Below are 23,613 nucleotides of genomic sequence, written 5' to 3'. Positions count from 1 at the left end.
ATGGTCTCTTGTATCTCTACAGGTGTGCTCAGGCTGCTCTTTATCTTAGAATTCCCTGCCTTCTCTTCTCCTTCTCTAGCTTTATCTAAGATCTCCCTTCTTTCTTCCCCTCCACACCCTCACCCCCAAGGAGTGATCCATCTCATGTGGCCCATGCTGATTTGGGATTGCCTCTATCACAGCACTGGTCACGTTGGGTTCTAACCATGTGCCCGTCTCATCATCATCAGAAGTGAGTTCCACGAGGAGAAGCATCCAAGTTTTGTCTCTGAATTTGAGCGTATGGCTCATGGGAGGATATTCCAAAACATTTGTTGAATGAATGGAAGTCAGTTGCCATGACGGAGCCATGTACTTTGCACTTGTGAGCAGGTGGGTGGGAACATTGGAAGTTTTGACAGAGAACATAGTGTTGAAACTAAGACTTAGAGGATGGGTTTGTCTAGGAAGACACATGGGGAGGGAATTTCCAGGTAGAGGAAATAATGCATGCAAATGCATGGTGGTCTGGGAAGGCATGGTAGGAGTTAAGAAATGCCGACCTGTGACATGCAAGGAGAGGGGGCAGGAGTTGAAATTGATTGTGTATGCACATAGATGGGTTATGATGTATCTGTAGTCATGATATTCATTCCTTGAGGGGCACTATTCAATTGGCTACCAGTCTGTGTTACTCCAAATACGATCCATCATTTATTTTTCCATCTAAGTGACAAGTAGGTTTTTCTGATGCCTTGCTGAAATCCAAGTGTGCTAGCAGATTTTCCAATTAAAAAAAGAAGATATAAAATGTCTTTGGTAAAACTTATTCTTGGTGACCCTGTGCTGATATATTTTTCCTATTTATTTAATAGTCTGTTTTGGTTTTTATTTTCCCAAGCTTTAATAATCAGTTACTTTACAGCTTACAAACTTGGCTTTCTCTGTCATTTTTTGAAAATTAAGACATCTGATTATCTTTTGTCTTCTGTTATCTCTGTTCTCTGGATTCCTGAATATAACCCACAACATTTCTGTGATCACATGTATAATTTAGGCAAGGAAATAACTTTCCCAGGCTTAGATACTTGAATTACTCAACATTTATTGTGCTTTGGGCTTCTTTATTCAACTTCAAATAGTGTAAGGTGAACAAGCATGGTGAGAAGACAATGAACCTCCAGACTTCATTTTAGCTCAAACTTTGGCGTTGGATGTGGGTAGACAAGACCAAAGCAACAGGAGTTTGCTAACTCTGGATGCTTTGTTTCCATGTGTTCTTTGCTACAAGCATCGTGCTTTAGTGTTTTTCTTGCTCTATAAACATCTAGAAAAGTGTGCTTTCTTCCCTGTAGCATTTGGGGGCAAGTCCTAGCTCAGTTCTGAATTTTCTCTTCCAAGTGCTATTCCTCTGTTTTTATATTTGCTTTTGTTTACATGCCCTTGTTCTATCTTTCCAATTCAGCTTTCTGAATTCCTGTAGTTGATATAGGTTGTAGAGTTTAGGGACAATCTTTAGAGCTTTACAAGGAAAGTAAAGCAGGAAAATTTCTAAGATGTCCCTCACATTGATAAAATGTCCTTTTTTTTTTTTTAAACTTTCATAATAGCCTTCAGCACCTATCCCCAACATTCCTACCTACCCAGTACATAGACCTGTAAATATTCACCTGTAAAGTGTGTGAGAATAATGACATAGTTTTCCACTTGACCCATTGGAGGCTTCCACTGCAGCAGTGCTTCTGTTGGAGTAATGTTACTAGCAGTCAGATCCACAGGGTTGTCCATGGCTGAAACAGAGCCGGGAAGATCAGGTAAACATAGGAGATATGGAAGGATGGAAGTGCAGCAAACTATCTCTTATAGTTTCCTCTATTATGCTTGTTTGCTGCTGTGCCATACAAAACAATGAAGTGACTGGAGACCTCTTTCCTTCCTTCCTTTCTGATCCCAACTTCTCCCTTCCCTTCTTTCTCACGAGTATGCAGTTCCCTCCTGATGGGCCCCAGATCTTCCTTTTAGTTGATCCATTAACTTATGCACAGAGCACTCTCAGGGGCTACAGGGGATTCCAAGGTATGGCTGTTGTGTTTTACACATTTAAACTTAGATGGAGAAACTAAGAGCATAGAGGAATTGTTATATTTCTTTAGTTAATGAGATAGTTTGCTTTCTAGGCTATTTGCACTTTCATATAAGGGACATGTCTTATGGGACAATCTCTGTTCATGAGCTTCAGAAAGTATGGTGAGAGTTCCATGAAGTCAAGGAGTATCCACAGCACCTAGAACTTGCAAGTTTCCCAATACTTGTGGAAGGACTGAATAGGACTCAGGTTGCCTTGAGAGTCATATATGATGAGTGAATTCTTGCTTTTCTACTCACAGGCTCCCTTTGTATTGAATCTTGGGTATCCCTTTTGTGTTCTAGTGAGTCATGGGGCGTCTTTCAGGCTAAAGGCCACTAGCGTCTGTTGCGGGGAACAGAGTTTGCTCAACACGGGACCAGGTTCCTATTCTTATTTGCCCATGCTCTATGCCTTTGTTTCTTACTGTGCTTCCCTTCTATAAATTTGGGATTTATGCCATAAATGGATGTTATTATAATAGTTTAGGTATCAACTCAACCTAAGTGTCATGTAATTTACTCTTGGGGACCAAGATATGTTGTTGATCTGGCCCTATTCTCTAACTAAAGGTTTCCATTGCTTGTCTATGTTCCTTATTTGCAAGTGACAACTGTGAAATATTTTTTAAATTTTAATATCTGAATTGTCAAAACAAGTTCTTCAAATGCAACCTAATGAGAAGAGACAAAGAAGAAAAGTATTGGAAGACTACAGTTAGCTTCATCTCACTGAGATTAACTATGAGACCCTGAAAGAGGTCTCATTTTCTGAAGTTGTAAATTCATAGTTCTCACATTAAAACAACAGCAGGAAAGGACATTTCTGTGGGCAATCTGTTTATCAGGAATTGCCACAGTAGCTCTGTCTGAACCTGAAGGAGGGTAGTTTGGGTTGGTACGTGGCTGTATCTCCACTTCACAGATACTTGCTGCTTATGATCAAGAACCCAAGGAATGGGGTTAACCCAACTTGACCCAAGTTGCTGCTTTCTTTTACCTTAGGGGTTAGAAGGCTCTTGAAATCCATTTTATAGTCCTCAAAGAGAAAAAGTCTATTTTCTTTAGCATGAATTTCTAAGACTTTCAGGAAGGTGAGTGGGAGGCTTCTTTGGACTCACTGGGCATCACTTTGAGTCACCATTTCTTGATTCCTTAATGGTCACAGATAATTTGATGGAGAGGAAAGGCTGGACCAAAAGCATGGCTGCATTATGTGTATTTACATATGGAAGGAGACTAGGGAAGATGAGAATATCCTGTTGTGTTTTTTAGAAGAATAATTTTTTAGGTTCTGAAACATTCTGAGGGCATGTTTCTTTGGCCATTACTTTACAGATGTTTCTGGGCCTGTGAGAGCATCTACAAAAGCGGTGAGAAATTCCAAGTTACCTTTTCCTCATTCAGGAAATGCCATTCTCTGAGGAAATGAAGCAGCCTCAAGAAATTCTGGTATTCTAATGAGGCAAGCTGGATATTTCCCATGTGCAATGGGAAAAATAGCTTAAAGGGGAGGTTAGGTCTGGGGACAGAAAACTTTGGCTGTTCCCTCTGGTGCCTTCTATAGCAAATCTTCCCTAGTTCTGCATGGTGGGTGAACTCTGGAGCCAGAGCAGGAGGAGAAATAGAGCTGGTGCAGGAGCCTGTCCTCAGGCCCATCCAAGGAGCTCATTTTCCAAAAAAAAAGTCCTCCACCTTTGGAGCACAAAGCAATAGCCAATGCAGTGACTTGGTTGTTTCTGACTAGGATGAAGAACTTCAGGAATCTGAGGATTATTAGTGAAATAACAACCCTTTCCTTCCCTGAGGTAAAATTTACATGACTGAGTCTTTTAAAAAATTAGATGAGATGATTCAGATGTCTGCTCTGGAATTCTCTTCCATAATGGGTCTTCGAAAGGTCACCTCTATTGAAAATTCCTTGAAAATTTCTGATCTAAACCAATAAAACTCTTAGAAGAGTGTTACTCTCTAAATTCCCAGTATTAGAGAGGAATAGCAGGGGGAAGAGAAACCATAAATTGCTTTGCATGACATAGTGAGCCACAGGAGCACTCAGAAATGGAGTTTCTAAGCCCAAAGGCAGTGTCTTCTGTATTAGCCAGAACAACTCCATATTTGCCCCTTCCGTCTGTTGCAGGTCCTCAACCAGGGTCCTGACTTGGTTCATGACAGGGAGACATGCCTACCTGTGTGAATGAGGGTACAGATACGCTCACTCTCTTCCCTGCCCCGCACGCTGTTGAGACTGATTTCGTATTCAGTAGCTGGATATAGCTTGGTGATGGTGAATTCCGTCACCGTATTGGGCACCACTGAGCTGTCCAACCGTCCCACTAAGGAAGAGAAGAAGACACTGTTAAAGTTCATGGATGCTTCACCAACATAGCTAATGGTATAGTCTACATTGAAGCTTCTGGCAGCACTTCATCATGAAGCACAGTTGGGTTCAAGGCCCAGCACTCACTGGGGAGGATGGAGAAATGGTTCATAGATTGAGAATGTTGGAGCTTGAAGAGGCCTGGCATGCTAGTCCCAACCCCTTATTTTATAGGTTCCTTGGAACAAAGAAAAAAAGTGGTTAGGTGGTTTTCTAACAAGCTGGTCTTCTTAAGACAGTCAAGAGGTCATGGCTGCAAAGAGTGGTCCACGTAGCCCAGAGAGAGTCTGGAAAACAATCCCACTGCCTGCTGGAAGTGGGCATGCCCTCTACTTTGTTAACAATGTGGCATGCTCTAGCAGGAACTAGCAGAAAGCAGGGGAGGTCTGGACCAACTTTTTCTGACTCAAAACTTGGCTGGAGTGGTAGAAATAGAACCTCCATCACTGTCATTCCTTTTAAGGCTCCATCTAGTTCAGCCAAGTCTTTAGGCATTCCCCAGGATTCTAGTCTTAGACTTCACTCTCTTAGGAGTGTAAATGTGACTCTGGCTCTTGGCAGAATCCTTTAGGGTTCTTTGTCATTTACTACGCTGCTTAGATAAGGTGACCAATTACCATGGTTCATTCTGCTGGTGGAGAGCCTGCTTTCTGGGTGAATATAGTCAAGACTTTTGTGAGAGGAGTTGGTCGGGGTTTCTTGGCTGTTCCTCCTCAGCCCACTCTTGTGCTGGAACATGCCACAGAGAGGAAGAGAATGCAGGCGGTGTCTGGAAGGGACTGATATCCTCTGGGATATGTAGTTGTCCCATCACAACCTTCACTTAGCTCCAAATCCCATCCATTTGTGAGAAATCAAATAACTTTATTACCTTGTGTTGGCCGATAGGAAACTCGGTAGTAATCAAAAGATGCAATGGGAGGGCTCCAGGAGACCATAACTGAGTCCTTGGTCACGTTGCTAATTGTGATGTCTTTGGGGGGATCAATTCCTACATGGAACAGGGTAGTTATGGGGAAAAGACAGAGAGCACAGTGTGAAAAAATGATTCCTATCATTGGTTTCATGGGGACCAAGAGCTAATAGGGCTTCAGAGGCAGACGAGATCTTTATACCAGAACCCCCTTAAAGCCATGGTCAGGCCAAAATTTCACCTGAAACCTTAGAGCTATTGGCTAAAACCATGTTCATGGGGAATATTTTAACAACATGAAGTCAAGTTGGCAAACTGTGCTAGGCAGCAACTACTACCTGTGTGTACACCAACTGGGAAACTTACTTTAAGTTCATATGTTTTGTTTTGAACTGAGAGTAATATGGTCATTTTCTCTGGAGAAACTTCTCTTGGACAAACCCAGCTGTGTCTTATTTTTTACCAGCCACCTATGGTTCAATTTGGAAAAACCATCTCGAGTCTAGAGGGATTTCAGAGCACAAGTCCAGAACAAATCCACTTTCCTAAATTGTATTTCATCTGTACTGGATACTTTATTTTTTTGACTCCTGGAGGATCCCAGGGTCAATACCAGCCAGTGCTTAATCCACTTGTCCAGTTTGTGAGTTCTTGTTATTATGTAGGAAACCAGCGAAATACATGTGTCTTCACCCACATGCACACTCCTATCTGGGATTGTATTTGAGAGTTATGAGGCAAACATGGTCCAGTTCATCTCAGAGTGCCTGTGTTTTCCAGGCAACATGCAAATCAACCCCATTTTCTGAGTCTCAGGTTCCCACATGGTTGCCTGCCAGTCCCATATAATTTTGAGGAAGCATCATTCATATGAGTGACGTTACTGAGCAGTCAGAGATGGGGTTTCCTCTTGGAGGCTAATTCTCTTCAGACTGGTCATGTAAACCAGTTGGTTCTCTGGACCAGCACATTCAGGACCTGGTTTCCTTAAGACATTGAGTCCATCCTACCTTCCCAAAGGAAGGTTCCCATCTTATACATTCTGAGCAATCCTGGAAGAGGTGGTTTTTTTCAGAACAGCTCACAAGCCTTCTCTAGCCAAATGGCGCAGCCCCCTACTCCTTGGGTATTTCTCTTTGTAAAGTTCATTGACTTGTTAAAGACCTCTGGAGGCACTCCTTTCACTACCTGCTGTCAAGTCCTCCACCCTCACCTGTGGTGATGGAGCCCACAATGGGCTCAGAGGTCACAGAGCCATGGACCGCTACCAGGTTCACAATGTACTCAGTGGCTGGCTGCAGCCCCATCAGGACTGTATGTCTCTTGGTGGCATCCAGGGAGACCTCTGTCATCTCTTCCTCTTCATCCCGAGGGCTGTAGTTCAGAATGAGTCTGTCTGCTGGAGGGGATGGGTCACTCCAGGTTATGTTTACACTGGAGGAGGTCACGTGAGAGAAGTGTAAATGCGAGATGGGGCGGAAGCCTGTAAAGCAGAGGAGATCATGGTTCTGAAACATGGGAAGTGGTGGTGGCTTTGAAGAGCCAACTGACTGAAGCAATCTGCTTGCCTTGTAAACTAGGACCCCCCTTCACATGCCGACTCAGAGCTTGCAACTTACTCTCCAGGCTTGTCCACCATCCTTTCTCCATCCCATATATGGAAAAATGAATGCCCTCAGCAGGGTAAAACCTCTGTGAGTTATTTGTAATACTCACCCAGGATTTAACATCTTTCTCCTAGGAGAAATTTCACCTGATTGCAAGGATCCTCTGAATGCCCACTGATTTAGTGAGGGCAGGGGAAGATGAACAGAATCAACCCCTTTGTCCAGGCTGTAGAAAACCAGATACACATTTTCTGGCACTGTAGCAGCCTTGTTCATCTCTCCCCCTTATTTCCAACCATTCCATCTTGATATATTTATTCATTTCTCCTCTACCTCTTCTTTCTCTACCCACATTCCTCCTTCTCTAAACAAAATGGGGGCATTCAAAGAGTGGGTTGCCTAGATGACCTTCATGTACTAAGATCCATTAACCCCTGAACCCAGCTGGGGTTTCTGCTACCTTCATACCTGTGAAGGCATCCACCGTGGACTCAAAGCTTTGCTGCCGACCCCTCTCAGCAGTGATTGAAATGATGTACTCTGCTCCAGGCTCTAGATCTGTCAGGGTGTACGAGGTCCTGTCCTTGGGCACAGTGACTTCTGAGGCGATGCCGGAGGATGGGGTGAAGGTAATTCGGTAGTGATCGATGGGGCCACTGGCCTTGGTCCAGATGAGGGAGATGGAAGTTTCCGAGGAGGCTGTCACCATGAGGTCTCGGGGACTGTCAAGTTCTGTGGATCAACACAAGTGGCCTAATTTACACAAGTTCCAGAGATTGGCAGTATTTATTGGAATTGGACCTCCCTGTGGCTTTCTAAGCTATCAGCAGGCCTGCTGACCACAATGATTAGCTTGCGATGGCTGACAATTAACTCACATTTTGTGAAACACCTTCCCTTTGAAAGATGGCCAAGGGCTTGGAATATAGACGGACGATCTGGGTAAAGGCATCAGGGGCTCCCACACCACCACACATCCGCGTCTGGGACAAAGCTGGATGCTGGGTGTCAAGTTCTCTATATTCATTTTCTCCCAGCCTTTCTCAGCAAGCCAGCCAGGGTAAAACAGGAGCCACTGTCAAGTAAGGATATGACTTTCCTGGCAAGAGTAGATACCCCTGTTTCTGAGGCCATTTTGACTGACCTGGCCATGTGTGTGCAAATCTGAGAACTTCTGGGAACTCATGTCCTCTGGTTCTCTAGAGAGGTTGTTTCCACTAGAATGAGCCTTGGGACAGGGATTGGTTCAAAATCTCCAGCTCAGTCCAGGCTGCCTGTACCAAAGGCACTAGAGTGACTTTGAAATTTACCCAGAATTTGGAAGCAAACCTGCTGGAGCCAGCATAGCAGGGGTGGACTTTCCCTTTGTCCTTAGATTTAATGGGCTGTTTCCAGATCTCAACCCTTATCCCTGTGGCCTTTCTGAGGGCTTCTGTCATGCATGATGAGGGACATCACATTCTGCCTGTTCTGGGGTGGTCTAGAAAGAAATATGACCTGCTATGACACCAACAAATTTGGAATTTTCCACCTCCGTGGGCAGCCCTTCAGTCCATGGGAGATGTGGGGAAGACAGGGAGACTCTCCTGCATGCTGATGTCAGAGGTTAGGCATGGAGATCACTGCAGGAAGATGTTTCTAGGTTGGTAACAGTCACCCAGGGACCTTTTCATGAAGGGACATTGTCTTCTGACCAAGCCTTGCCAGGACAAGCCTCCATGGCTTTTCAGGCCAACAGAGATTATCCTGGTTTTTTGGGCACCAATCCTCTTACTCACCAGTCCTGGCATTCATGGTGGCTGGTACACTTTGCTGTGAGTCCATGACAGCGGAAATTCCAACTCCGTACTCAGTGCCGGGCACCAGATCTGTTGATAGATGCAGAAACAACCATTATTCCATGTGAGTGTCTGTGGTGGGAAAGGCAGAAAGGAGGGAAGCCAATGAGCTCAGATTCCTGTTCAGATCTTACATTTAGTCCTTCCTGAATCTCCTCCTAATTTTACTGAGGACGAAATCCCAATTTTATACTGTAGAAAGTCCATACCAAGTCAACAGGATGAAGCGTTCAGTGCAGAACTCCCTTCTTGCTGCTGATCTCAGGAAGGCAGCCAGGATGCCCTTGCTGGTGACCTTCAGAAATGTGCTCTGCTGTGGAAGGTCTCCCCGTGGTACTTAGAGTTTCAGATTGGTTACCACGGGTGAAGGGAGTCCTTGTATAAGCTGAGAATCGGAGGAGTGTGTCATCAAGAGGGATTGTGTGGACTTGGGCCTTTAAAGCCTTTTTTGAACATTGTGTGTGAGCATCAACTGCACCTTTTATAGGCAGGGACTGAAGCCATATGGAGACTCTAGGATCCCTTCTAGGGAGCAACACTGGATGGACTTTCTGAGCACAGGAGGTCAGGCCTTTCACGTAGGCGCAGGCAGAAGCCCCGTTGCTGTGGGCTCCTTCCAAGGTCAGCAATTCAGACCCCAGGGTATTTGAAGCTATGGATCCAATCTCAGGATGACTTCTGGGGGAACTCTGGAGATGGAAAAGGTGCAAAACTCTCCAACTAAAGGATGTAAGCTTCTTTGGGGGAAATCCTTTAGGGGTTTAATACAAATAATTGTTGGGAGCCTCCCAGGATATCTACAACTATCTGGGGGTGTTTCCTTATCCTCTCCCACATTCATTTTCAGACTAAGTGGCCTGACTGGTATATTAATTTCCTATTGCTGCTGTAACAAATTATTACAGTTTAGTGGCTCGGAACAACATAAATCTATTATTGTACAATTCAGCATTCAGCAGGTCTGAAATCTAAATTGTTCAACAGGGTTGCAGCCTCTAGAGGCTCTGGGGGAGAAATCATTTCTTTGCCTTTCCTGGCTTCTAGAGGCTGCCTGCATCCCTTGGTTTGTGGCTCCTTAATCCATCTTCAAAGCCGACAGAACAGCGTTTTTAAGCCTGTTTCTGTCACTGACCTCTGTGTCCACTGCCTCATCTTCTACTGAGTGTTCTCCCTGTATCCCTCTTTTTTTTTTTAAGATTTTATTTATTTATCAGTAAAAGAGGGGAAGAGAGAGAGTGAGCAAGAGCAAGCACAAGCTGGGGGAGCAGCAGGCGGAGGGAGAAGCAGGATCTCCACTGAGCAAAGAGCCGGATGTGGGGCTCAATCCCGGGACTCGATCAAGACCTGAGCCAAAGGCAGACACTTAACTGACTGAGCCACCCAGTTGTCCTCCCTGCGTCCTTCTTCTAAGAACACTTGTTCTTACATTGGCCCCACTTGGATAACTTAATCATATCTACAAATTCCTTTTCACCCATGTACGGTGACAGAGTCACATGTTCCTGGGATTAGAATGTGGACATCTTTGGGGGCCATTATTCTAGCATCAAACCAGCATCAAATTTGCCCTAGAAGTGGGATTTTACAAAAATACGAGATCAAATCATCACCTGTGGGGACCCCGTGATGAGTCTGAGTCCTTCTGGTAGGCATTTGTGTGGGGGAGGTGGGGCTCTGTATGGGCCCACAAGATCCCCAGTTTGATGATCATGCTATTCTGTGTTTATGTACATTTGTTCTTTTCAAAATACCTGAATGTGCTTTGACCCTCACCACCACCTGTGAAAGGTAGGATGGGGAGTCTTTTCTCCATCTGCATTCGTTTCTTGTGGCTGCCATGACAAATGAGGACAACAGGGTGGCTTCCAACAACAGAAATTTATTCTACCACAGTTCTGGAGTCTAGAGGGCCCAAATCAATGTGTTGGTGGGCCAGGTTCCTTCCAAAGGCTCTAAGGGGGAGCGTCTTTCCTTGCCTCTTCCAGCTTCTGGTGGTTGCCGGCCATCCTGGGCTTTCCTTACTTGTAGCTGCATCACTCCAGGCTCTGCCTCTATTGTCTCATGGTATCTTAGCTCATGCTGCTACCACAAATGACCATACACTGGGTGATTTAAACCACATTTATTTCCTACAGTTCTGGAGACTGAGAAGTCCAAGATCAAGGCATCAACAGATTTGACATTGGGTGAACCTCACCTCCTAGTTCATACATGGCCATCTTCTTGCTGTATTCCCACTCAGTGGAAAGAACAAGAGAACCCTCTGGGGTTTCTCTTTTATAAGGGTGTCAATCCCATTCATGAGGGTTCCTTGCTCATGGCCTAATCATCCTCCCTCAAAGGCCTTATCACCAAAATCACAATGGGAATGATGTTTGCACCGTATGGATTTTGGGGCAACACAAACATCAGTCTGTAAGAGGGCATTCTCCCTGTGTGTCCTTGTCTTCTCCCTTCATATGAAGACACTGGTCACATCACATTTGGGGCCCACCTAATCTGTTTTGACCTCATTATAATTTGATTTCATCTATAAAGACCCTATCTCCAAATAAGGTCACATTCACAGATTCCAGTCGGACATGAATTTTGGGGAGGGCACTATTCAAACCAATACACCATCATGTTATAAAAAGAAACTAAGGCAAAGGTTCAGGGCTTTTAAGAGTGGAATGTGCCATCATGCCCCTAATGTCATCCACTCCCCTGAGCAGCTGTGACTTCCCCCGGATCCCTAAAGTAATAGGAATGATTTTGACAGGAAATGCATTGGGCAACCTTTCTTAACGAATGGCTTCTTTTTAAAAAAATACTTATCTATTTATTTTAGAGAGAGAGATAGTGGGGGTGGGCAGAGGAAGAGGGAGAGAGAGCATCCCCAGCACACTCCCTGCCAAGGGTGGAGCATGACGTGGGGCTCAGTCTCAGGACCCTGAGCTCATGACTGTGAGATCACAACCTGAGCCAAAACCAAGAGTTGGATGCTTGACCGACAGCACCCCCCAATGCATCCCACAAAGGGCTCAGTTTAACGAAGGGGAATGCTGCATGGTACCCAGAGGGTTCCACACCCTCTCCTCGGAATAGCTTTAGTTCAGCGATGCAATAACGCCCTCCCCCATGCTTGAGTATGGCAGAACCACCAGGTCTACTGACCAGGCTCTCTTGGAGGAATGCATTCAAACCAGCCCTCTTTTCCATTTCAGACCAGCTCCATCCACTTCTCAATCCTTCATTCTTTCTTTCTCTAAAGTGTCAACACCAGTGGAAGTCAAGGTTGAAGTGTGGCAGACTTTGAGGTCTGCCGTGCTTACATTGACATTCAGACTCTGCCACTTTCTACCAGGTGTTCACTTTGGTACTTGGCATGTTTGAGCTTCAGTTTCTGTAGACTGGGAAGAGCAATGGTGTGTATCTTGGAAGGTCATCTTGAGGAAGAAATGAACTACGGTGCCTGTCCCACCCTGATAGTAGCCAATAGCGTTATTATCTGGCTCAGAGGACTACTCCAGGATCTTGAGTCCTTTTTTGTGCGCCCCAGGCACGTTCAGGCTGGTCCCTGGCACACCTGTCATCAGGTGGCTGAGGCTTATGCCTGTTGGCTCCACTGAAACCAGTGATTCAGGGAGTCCCCATCAGTGAGGAGCCCACCCCCTGGCTGGGGGGAAGTACCTGTCACTAGATCGAGTCCGTGATAGCAACGCCCCCAGAGCTGTTCCAAGCACACATTTATCTCCGTCAATATGTTCGGCGAGCCCCAGGTACATCCTCGGTTGGAGAAATTAGATTACCTTTGGGACATGAACTACTTTTCTTAGGCATCTGATTGAAACCTTCAATTGCCTGTAACGAAGTAGAAATTCTCTGACGTAGACGAAGGGTGACAGATCGAGGGAGTAAGACAGAAATTATATGTTGCCAAACGGATCTAACATGTAACGTTTTCATCTGAGTTTCTTATTTATGAAGCTTAAATGAAATGTTCAATAATTTACAACGGAATCGTCTTTTCCCAGAAAACGGCAGAGCAGAATTTAAAGTGCTCTTATCCCAGGCTTTCTGTCTAGGGGATGGGAAAGTGGGACTCGCTTATAGGTTCCTGCCTGCTGCTTCCCTTTGATTTCCTGTAGCTTTCTTCCTGTGCTACAAGTGAATTGTTGCTCTTTGCCAGCAGGTAAAATACAGTTCTGCTGGAAAAGAAAATGTGCGTCGGAGGCACACCCAGCACTCTTCTACATCAGCCCTCTGTGGACTCCCAGGGATTCCGCACTTTCTAAAGACCCCATCGCTCTCCATCAATGCTCCCTTTATCTCTCCATCCACCTCCCGAAAGCAGTGGCCTATGAATGGCTCCATTGCTTTGCTGCACAATAGCTCAGAACATCCATCCCAGAGGAAACCATCACTCTCCATGCCTTATAGAACTTCCTTTGTTCATCTTGGAGGCTGATCCTTTTCTCAACTCTTTCATGGCACGCCCATTCTTCTCTGAACTCCCAAAAGCACGGAGTTCATTCACTCACCAAACATTATTGAGGGCTTCCTTTGTGCCTGGCCCAGGCGATGCCAGGGTGAACTGAATGGACATCACCCTTGCCCTTCCCTGACGGACATGAGAAGAAATCTGTACTGAAGGAGGAAATTATTTATTGAACACCCACAATATACCAAGCACCGAGCTGCGTGCATTAGGTAATCTAGAAGCTGAAGGTAATTTTTGTTTGAGTGTCTGATGGTCAAGAGTCCTGCTACTACTATAGTTCCTTAGAGATTGTACCTTGTGTCTCATTTAATTCCCTTGCAGCTCTGCTGGGAGGGCATTACTGATGAGCAAATAGAGGCTTAGAGAAGTCCATTCCTTGACTGAGGTCATGAGGCTAATGGACAATAAAACTGGTTTTGGAACTCAAGTCCTTTGTTTTTTTCTGATCTGTTACAGCATGGTCTCTGCCCCTAAGAATCTTAGAGGCTAGTGGAAGGGAGTGGAGTAGCAGATTGGAATTTGAGGCATTTGGCACTACACCATGGCTTGCTAACTAAAGAAACCATTTCAGAGGGGGGAATGGGACCAGCATGGGTGGCAGTGGCCAGGGGAAGATTTCTGGAGAAGGGACTCGAGTTGAACGTTGAAAGCTAGCCAAGGTTAGGAAAGGTAGAGGGCAGGAGATACAGAATTCTCTGGTGGGCATGGGAGCAGGAAGAGATGAGTTAGGGCTGAAGAGCAACGGGAATGAGCAAATTCGTCCCTGCACTGCAAGGACCGTGGGCGATGAAAGTAGAATGACTCACTTCCCCCTGTTTAGGAGACTTGTTCTTCCAGCTTCCTGCTGCTAGCAGGAAAGTGGTGGGGGAAGAAGCTGCTCCTTCTTGCCAGCAAAAAACATGAAAAAGACCCTTCAGGATCTGCAGGCTTGGTTGGGTTCAGGTGGACCCATAGAAATAGGGACCATTTCCATCTCTAAATCCCTGGGTTTGTCTCCTGAGAACTTTGAACCTTCAGGCTTCCAAACTAGGGTGAGGGTTTTGTTGGCCCTAGTGCATTACAGGACACCTGCTCTCAAAGGGAGGAGCAATCCGAAGACCCTGTACCCAAGGGGTTTGTAGTCCACCTCTCAGTTTTTACAGCAATAATGTTACTATACTGTTACTTTAGTTTTCATGTTGGTCTCCTTACTAGACTCGGGTCTTGGGTTTGATTTTTTATATAATTCAGTCCATAGCATAGTGAAAGGAACATAAGATGCATGGAAGTAGCATAGCCAGAGTGATGGGAGTGTTGGGAAGTCTTATAAGGGGATGTCTGTACTGGGTTTGAAGGATCAGTTATTTAGGTAGAGAAAGGACATTACAGGCAGAAGATGTAAATAATAATAATAATAATAGATGCAAAGGGGGATCTGATAAAATAATTCATGAAAACCAGGCCCCTAATATAGGACCCCTCATAGTGGAAGTCCAGAATTTGGGTACTAGGAATTTCAAAGATGGGAAATATTTGGAGACAGACAGAGGATTTTCTGAGAACCCCTGAAATCACACCATATGGGCAATAATTTATTTTTTAGTATAATAGGGGTTTAAGCTCCCAGGATTCCCCCTGGGTCATGGTAGATGTTTCTCCAAGGTTCCCTGAATGAATCGGGCTTTGGAGGACATCTACCTGCTTTTGGAGTGTACTGACTTTAAGGACAGGTGCCACAAACCTATATTAAAATAATAATAATAATAGTACTAAGGAATATTCTTCAATACAACTCTCTTGTTGCCAATGAGATTAATGAGAAACATGGCTCATCATGTTCTGTCCTATAGGAACATCCCCTCTCTGGGTCTTCTCTGTAAACAAGCCCTTCCCACTGAAGAAGCCAAAGCAGGAGATGAAAACTTCCCCCCTGGCTTTTCTCCTGGTTCCCTCGTCCCAGTCCTTCAACACGAATAAGAAACAGATGCCCTTGTGCTCTGGCTCTGTGAGGAGGAGGGGTGCGGAGGCTCCTGCCCTTTCTTTCCTCTCTTCTTCTTGGGTCTCTGCAGCCCACTCCTCACTGTCTGGCCCCTGGAAGGTGGTGCCTTGTTCAGAGGGCGCCTTCCCAAAGTGGCCACTTGGAGTCGCTGTGACTTCACCTGAAGGAGGCTGAGCACAGCCTGGCCCCGGCCACAGGCCCATTGCCCGACTCCTCCTAGACCTCAGAAGAGCCTGCAGGGAGTTGGAGGTCTGGCGCCCGGCCTGGTGTTTGTGCCCAGGCACATTAGGGAGTGCAGACAGGGTGAAATGAACATCAAGTGCTCTGGTCGGCCCCTCTTCGCCAGCTGGCCTTCCCTGGGAGGCTCAGATTTCTTCGTGGAAAATCCTCTTGTGGACAAGCTCATCCACCTTTGCACCTTGAGGAACCCACCTTCTCACCACTAGACCCCCACACCCCCGGAAGTCCCCAGGAGGAAATGTGGGTTTGTGGAGAGGCTTCTGTTCCAAGTCCCCAGCAAAACCAGCGGCCTTGAAGATGGTGGCTCACACGCGCGACCTGCAGGGTCAGCCCTGTGTGTGTGAGCGTGTGTGAATGCGTGCCTGTGGGCGTGAGTGTGTCCTGTGGGGTTGGCTGTGGGCCTTTGTTTTCTTGTAATCCTGTGTTGTGCCGTGATGCCTGTGGGAATCAAGGGTTCCTAAGCCAATTGGCAGCCTGTGTTCCGGGGATGGCGTCAGTCACGAGGCAGAGAGCGGCGGCAGGTGGGTGGGAAGTGCCACCAGGAGGCTCGCAGAGGGACACCCCCCCCCCAAGGGGTTGCTCAGGCATGTGATGCACTGGCTGTGGGGGCTGGGTAAGAGCACACGCTCACGTGGCCGCAGGGGTCAGCTCTTTTGACCTTTCCCTTGGCCGCAAGGCTCCTCAAGTGTGAGTGCCCGTTCATGGGGGAGCACCAGGCAAGAATGTATAGATGGCTGAGGACAAACCCCTTTTCCCTCTTGGCCAAGCACCACAGCCACAGGCCTTTCTGGGCACAGAGAGGGAGGGGTCCCCTCAGACACAGAGCAGGGTTTCTCATTTGCATGGGTCCGAGGCAGGGTTTCTGACCAAATTCCAGTCAAGAATCTCCTTCTTTCCTCACTGTCTCCCACATCTCCCCAACCCCCGCCTTCCACTCGGAATTTTCTACAGAGTTTATTGTTTTCCATTGTCACTTGGAAAGCAGTGGTGGTGCCCGTCTCTGGTAAGTGCTGCTCGTTCTAACCTCGAGGTGCCTCGATGCACCCATAAAATAGCTAACACCTCAGCATCCCTCTGGGACTCCGGGTCCGGCACACAGGCCAAGCACACATCATGCCGGCAGAGAGGCTGAGCCTCCAAAAGTGATCATTAAGGACACAGAAGCCACTAGAGCAGAGGGGAAAAAAAAATCATTGCAGACACTGAGTCTGTTGTTCAGAAACAAATTCATACTCCCGAGGGAATTTGCTGGGCATCAATGGGAGAGAATAATGGAAAAGAAATGCTTGGCATTTTGTGCCTCAGCCTGGCCTCTGTGCTGTTGAGGAGGAGGGACTGGGGCTTAGGGAGGCTTTGCCAGGGGGCCGTGTGCTGCCTCTGCCTGACTCAGAGGCGCAGACAGCTAGGGCTGGTGGCCCACAGTGGAGGGTAAAGGGCGACTGAGAACATGGAGGCTACTGCAGGGAGTGTCGGTACAGATGCCACGGGACGGCGGGGCTTTGAGTCGGCCGAGAGAGGATCGGGGAGTGTGAGCTTGTCCCCGGCACAGGCCCGGCTGCCGCGCACGGCACCACTCTGAGCTTTGTGGGGATTCGAAACCAGAGAGGGTCTCCTGGCTGTTGGATGTTCTCTAGGAACCAGTCTCCATGCAGCGTTGGTATGTGTAGATATGCGTGACTTCATCTCATCCTCCCAACAACCCAGGGGAAAGACGCAATGTCCTTGGGGCCAGGCAACGGGAGCATGGGGCATTGGAGAAATTTGCCCCAAGGGCACATCTCTGAAGGTGGTCTCAAACCTGAGTGGGCAACTTGTGGGCAACGTCAGAAACCACGCTCTCAGAATGAGCACTTCTCACCCATTCATGGACACCCAAATTCCCTGGGAGTCTTCTAGGAGGCAGACTCTGATTTGCTGGGTCTGGGATTGGCGGGGGAGAGGGTTGTAAACCCTCTCTCTCTAGCACCCTCCCATGACTTGCTGCCTGCACCCCACTGTGAAGGTCATGTTCTCCGCTCTGTGCCACACCCATTACAAGAAGTCTGAAATTAGCCATTAGCTCACAGACCTCCTCTGCCTCCTTCCTCCTCCTCATCATCCGATCAGCCACATATCAAGCTTGCTCTGTGAGAAGCACTACTTCACACTCATTAAAGACATGAACTCATTAAAGCCTCATCAGCTTCATTGTGACATGAACCGCTAAGGGTTATTATACCCATTTTACAGAAGACAAAACAGAGGCTTAGAAAGGTTAAGTCGGTTGTCCCAAATCACACAGGAAGTGGCTGTGCCCTGATGCAGGGTCCAAAGTCCTGGCTCTTAACAAGTGTCACAGAACAAAGCATTCAAATGAAACTGGGGCAAGACACAAAGTGACTTGATGCTAGGAGCCTCGATTATTATTATTTTTCTTTCTCCTTTTAAAATATTGAGATAAAACAGACATACAACTCTAGTTCCAGGTGTACAACATAACATAATAATTCAACATTAGGCTATGAAATGGTCACCACAGTAAGGCTAGTTAACATCTATTGCCACAGAGAGTTCTAATTTTTTTCTTGTGATGAGAATTTTTAAGATCTACTTTCTTAGCAGCTTCCATATATACAGTTGAATATTATTAACTGCGGCCCCACACCGTACCCCACATCCCCAAGACTTATTTAATAACTGGAAGTTTGTGCCTCTGATTGCCTTCACCCATTTTTCCCACCTCACCCCCAACCTCCTACCCCTGCAGCCCCCAACTCGTTCTCTGTATTGTGGGTTCCCTAGTTGTTCTTGACAAGGAGATAGGAAAGGTGGGCATGGCGAGAGCGGGAGGTTTCTGCCTTCTCTTTCTGGCCAGGGACAAACTGCCCCAGGTGAGCCTGAAATGCCCTTCCGGCCCACAGCGCGGGTCTCGCTTTATACATGCAAACAGATGACTTGTTTGGAGCCAGAAAACAAAACAAAACACCACCCAACACAGGCCTCGGATGCTGAAAACCTCTCCTCTTTTGTGTCCAAGCTGAGGAGTGAGGGAAAAGAACACCAGTTCTCTAGAGCGGGGATCACGCGTCTCCCTCCTACTGCCTGCCCTCTGTCACGGGTGGGCCTGCTCTTCCCCCAGACACCACAGCAAGGGAGCCAACAACCCTTGTAATTCGCGTCTCGGCAAGCAGAGACATCCTTGATTTCCTCACATGCCTATAATTCCTTCCTAAATCACATAAAGCGATTTGCCTTTATAAATCTCCCCGGCAGTGAGTTCCCCAGGATAATTATGTATAATATATATTTATAGTTTTATTTCACAAGCCTGGCCCTAACCCAATGATTGGCCAAGCTAAGCCCACTCCTCAATAATAATTTGTCCATTCCGTATTAAGTCTACACGATTTAGGTCTTGACCGTCCCTTACATTTTAGATCTTAACACGAGCAGCCATGCGATAGGAGGCTTTTGGCAAGTCTCCGAGGGACTGGGCCCCTTGCTGGCTTTGTGAGCTTGGGCAGGTCTCCAAACTCTCTGAGCCTCGATTTCCTCATCCATAAAATGGGGATGGCAACATCTGTCATGAGATGGTTGTAAAGATGAAAGAAGCCATGATTACGTGAGAGGGACTGACATAAGGCAGATGATCAATGAATGTAGAATCTTCTTTGCTGGCCATGGGTCATAGGAACGAGGATGTGACTGGATTCTTCTCTATATCATGCCTGATTTTATGGCATAGCCTCCATCTGAACAACTAGCCATCATTTTTGTAAACTGCTAATTGCCAAATCAGCCTGGGGCTCTAGGCAGGGATGGGCTGTGCTTAGACTCAGTTCCCTCCTGTATCATTTCTGTTTTTTTCTGTTTGGTTTAATCTTTGCGAATGTCTCCATCTCTCTGTAGAGGCCTTGACGCCAGCTGGTGTGTTCCTGCTGTGTTTCATTCACCCCCATTAACCTGCTTGGTCAGCATATCTTTCCATCTCCTTGCTGGGCTTCTAGGAGTGCGTCTGTCTGGAAAAAGCATTTATTATATTTACTTTCACTGGCCTCATTTTGCAAGGAGGTCTGGGAGGAAGACAGCTTTGCTGATTCTGCCCTTGTTTACTCTATGCACTCTGTGCTATGTATGCCTTGTCTACCAGGATGGCAAATGATTTGCAGGAAGCCAAGACACAAGTTAAACAGCATCTCCGGGAGCACGCTAGTGGCCCCTGTGTGGCTGCTTTGCACGGTCTTTGACATGGAAACCATGGCCCACATTTTCAGTGAAGTCCAGGGGGCAGGTTTTCCTGGATGGGCATGTCTAAGGGCCCGGGAGGAGCACTGGTTGGGGCCCACATCCCCATGGGGACAGGGAGCGCTCCCCAGCCAAGTGGCATGGTGACCTAGGGCGTTGACTTCGCCTGTGCCATCACCAGCTCGCCCTCTGACTCCAGCAGGGCCACCTGACCCTTTTCTGCCCCTGACCTTGCTCCCCTGCCCCAGCTCTTCACGCTGCGGCTGCACGTTTGGAGTCATTTCACACCTTCTTTAAAAATCTCTCAGTGACCCCCCATTGCCCTCAAGACTAACTCAGACTCTCCATGGGGTGCATAAGCACGAGCAGGCTTTCACCCCATTCTGTATTCTACGCCCCATAGTGAATATTTGCACTTTCCTTCACCCATCCACCCATCTATCCACTCACCACTTGTCTAGGACCTAGTGTTAGATGCTTCTCTGGACACAGGGGAGACAATGAGCAAAATTAAATATGGTCCCATTCACAGAGCTTTAGATCTAGGGTGGAGACGGACGATGGGGCAGTCACACCCGCAAGCACACAATGATAATTCGAATGGTGCTATGAGGGCAGGGGTCACCAATGAGATGAGGCAGCAGGACAGGATGACCTGACCTCCTCTGGGGACGACACAGGCTCCCCAGGAAGTGACAAGGGAACCAGGGAAGCAGGCATAACTGGGCGAAGAGGGTGGTGACAGAGCCTGACAGGTGGTGGCAGTGGCATGTGCCAAGCCGCGTGGCAGCAGGGAAAAGGTGATTGAGGAACCATCGATGCAGACCTGTGGTCCTGGAGCAGGGGGAGAACTGGGAGGTGCAAGGGGAGGGGAGACCAGAGGATACGGGCCGCGCGAGGGCTGGGGGTTATCCCAGGAGCAATGGGAAATCCTGACAACGTGTGTGGGATGGGACAGCATCGTCGACAAGATCACTGAGGGTGTGAAGAGCACAGGGTTGGGCGAGGAGAGAATGCAGAGGCTCTTCACAGTGATAAGAGGAGACCTGCAGTCGTTTCGGACAGGTGACAGCAGACAATGGAGAGCAGTAGACATGCCAGGTACTTGAAAGACTGGATGGGGGATGGGTGGGCTGGGGAGAGGGTGGTGAGGGTGTGGACTCAGGGGCCAACATGCCCCTGGAGCCGGGGCGTACTCACCTGTGAGGGTGGCTCTGGTGGTTGGACCGAAGTTCTTGGGGACCAGTAGCTCGTGGTACTGCTCACCCGCCAGGGTGCTATACACAACCTTGTACTCCTGGACCTCTGCTTCGCTGTTGTCCCACTCGAGGTCAATGCTGGTTGCCGAGTGTGAGCCCACCCGCAGGTTCTTGGGGGCGTCAATCTCTAAAAAGAGTCAGTCATCACCAAAATCACATGGGATCATGTGCCTTTGTCATGTATGCTGAGGTTTAATAAGTTTGGGGGTGAGAGCCCCCATCTCCTGACCCTCTGGCTCCTATTTTGATTGAACCCCAGGGCTGCCCTTGAGCTTTTGTTCCACCAGATTCCATGGGTGGTTTGGAGATTTTTACATGGGAGTTAGAGTTATGCTTGCCCCACTTCCATTCAGGGAATGTTCTAGAATATTTCCTGAACGGACGTGGGGATATTCTAGAAATTTTAGAATGAGCCAGTTACCATAAGCTTAAAACTAAGTGAGGGAAACCTCAGCAAGAAAAAAATCAGAGACAGCTTCCAAGTGATTATGATGGAAAACGGTAACATCAAATTTGGCCACCAGGCTAAAAGAAGACAGTTGATTGCAAGATTTTGAAGTATCAGCATCTCCTCCTGGATTTACCTGCATAGACAATGCTGCAAGGTTTGTAGAAAATTAAGTAAACACATAGAGGATGTGATGTAGTGGAAAAGTTGAACCCCAGCTCTGCCCCTTATAGTCATGGGACCATGATCAAGTCTTTGGTCAAGTGAGGTGTCACTGGGCCTTGAAGGCCGCATCTGTAAAATGGCCTACTAATACCAACATTTCAGGTTATTGTACAGATAGGACAATGCATGTGAAGCTTGCGGTGTGATGCCTGGTGCATAAACAGGGGCCCAGCCCTGGGAGGACCATCTGTTGCCTCTGAAGCTCATCCCGAGTTCCAACAACATGGCACCCCCCAATGTTTGCTCTCTGGAGCTCTAGATTCCCGTGCGAAGGAGAGCACACCAGCACACGGTCTCTCCCACAGTCCTGGGGGCAGGGGGCTGATTCTCTCTCCCCAGACTGGTAATCTCCTCAGGGTTCTTTGGGCAGAAACAACACAAACAATGTGCAGGGGAAGAAGGTGCAGCCATGAAAAACTGCTACTTAAAGTGTTCTCAGTAAGTCTGGTCTTTGAGACTTGAATTTAACTTTGGAGTGGACCAGCCATTTGTTCTGAGAAAACCTTCAGGAGACTTCTAATTTGCAAATGATGGGCAAGTATGCACCCACTGTTCTTGGGGAAGAGGGGAAGGCTGTGAATCAATCTGAGGGCAGCTGCTTCAGAGTGAGAAGTGTTCTGTTTAGTGATGTAAATTAGGTGAATCTTTTAGTAGATTTATGTCTCTGCAGCTTGTTTTTCTGACAAATGTTTCCTTACTCAATGTAGATTTAACGTGCTGGATTCTGTACTTTCTTGACATGCTGTGGATGGAGAGAAGAGTCAGATGGAGACAGAAGCTTGGATACAGGGGCATGTGGGAAGAATGCGCATGCACGGGCTGTATGCCACTCATCTCACGCAGGGGCAGAGATAAGGTATGGGGTATGGGGTACGGGGTGCGGGGGGTGGGGTGTGTGGCCTGAATGGAATTGGAATAAAAAGTAGGGTTAGGGTTAGGGTTAGGGTTAGGGTTAGGGTTTGGCTGAGTCCTGTACCTACCTACTGCTCTTCCTAACTAAAAATTCCAGACCTTGGAGACTATGGTTTTTTGTTTTCTCGAGTTTTTTGGCCTTAGCAACTATGCACTGTGGATAGGGGGCAGTGTTGTCTTTGAAGGGACCAGGCACTTTCCAGTGATTTCCAGTGATGCCAGAAGAGGTCAATGCCGGGAATGAGGGCTTGGGAGAGTTAGAGTAGGTAGTTAGGCTCTTACAGGATCCCTGGAGGCCAGCAAAGGGGGACGTCCTGGCCCACTATGAGAAAGTTAGAGGCCTGACCTGACCTGACAGCACTCCTGATCAAAACCACAAGAAACTGGATCGAACCAGACAGGCCCAAGATGGCTGACAAAGTAGGCGAAAGTTCACATTATTCCTTCATTAGATTACATTACCATACTAAAATCTCCTCCGGAAGGGTGCCCTGATAGGAAACCACCCTACTTCTCAGAAATCCCTGCCCGCAGTAATGAATATTCCACTCCCTTATTAACAACTGTCAATAAAACATGGAGACCCAAACCCCAGTGGACCACCTCTCCCTTGAGCTCGCCGGCTTTCATGTCACTAGAGTGTATTTTCACTTGAATCAACTTTCCTGCTTCTACTGCTCATCACTGTGTTGTGTCTGTCCTTAGATTCTTTCTCATGGTGACACCAAGAGTTTCCAGTGACAATTTTGGGGCAGGCTGGGTCATGGCCTCAGGGCCAGGGTCTCCCCAGTCCACTTGGCAACAGTGGGGAGGTCTTAGGAATGGGGTGGAGTGAAATTGTTTGCTCCCCTGAGTCTTATTATTATTTTTTTTAAGATTTATTTATTTTAGAGAAAGAGAGAGCATGAGTGGGGGGCAGAGGGAGAGGGAGAAATAACCCTCAAGCAGATTCCCCACTGAGCAGGGAGCTGGATGTGGGGCTCGATCCCAGGACCCTGAGATC

At 47.2% G+C, this 23,613-nt stretch overlaps 1 protein-coding gene across 4 annotated transcripts in view; it reads right to left on the bottom strand.

The window, feature by feature from the left end:
- TNR (tenascin R) overlaps positions 1-23,613 on the bottom strand; it is a 396,460-nt gene that overhangs the window by 33,132 nt on the left and 339,715 nt on the right. For all 4 annotated transcript variants that reach the window (XM_082703940.1, XM_082703939.1, XM_082703942.1 and 1 more), the window contains 7 exons: positions 20,967-21,152; positions 8,782-8,871; positions 7,472-7,735; positions 6,610-6,879; positions 5,355-5,474; positions 4,293-4,439; positions 1,650-1,769 (listed from right to left, as the gene is read on the bottom strand). In XM_082703940.1, coding sequence (XP_082560066.1) covers positions 1,650-1,769; positions 4,293-4,439; positions 5,355-5,474; positions 6,610-6,879; positions 7,472-7,735; positions 8,782-8,871; positions 20,967-21,152 — 1,197 coding nt within the window. The remainder of the gene's footprint in view (positions 1-1,649; positions 1,770-4,292; positions 4,440-5,354; positions 5,475-6,609; positions 6,880-7,471; positions 7,736-8,781; positions 8,872-20,966; positions 21,153-23,613) is intronic.

The sequence above is a fragment of the Mustela nivalis genome (assembly GCF_964662115.1).
Source record: "Mustela nivalis genome assembly, chromosome: 16".
NCBI classification, from domain to species: domain Eukaryota; kingdom Metazoa; phylum Chordata; class Mammalia; order Carnivora; family Mustelidae; genus Mustela; species Mustela nivalis.
The sequence above is the reverse complement of the archived record's forward strand: the minus strand, read 5'-3'. Positions and strand labels throughout refer to the sequence as shown.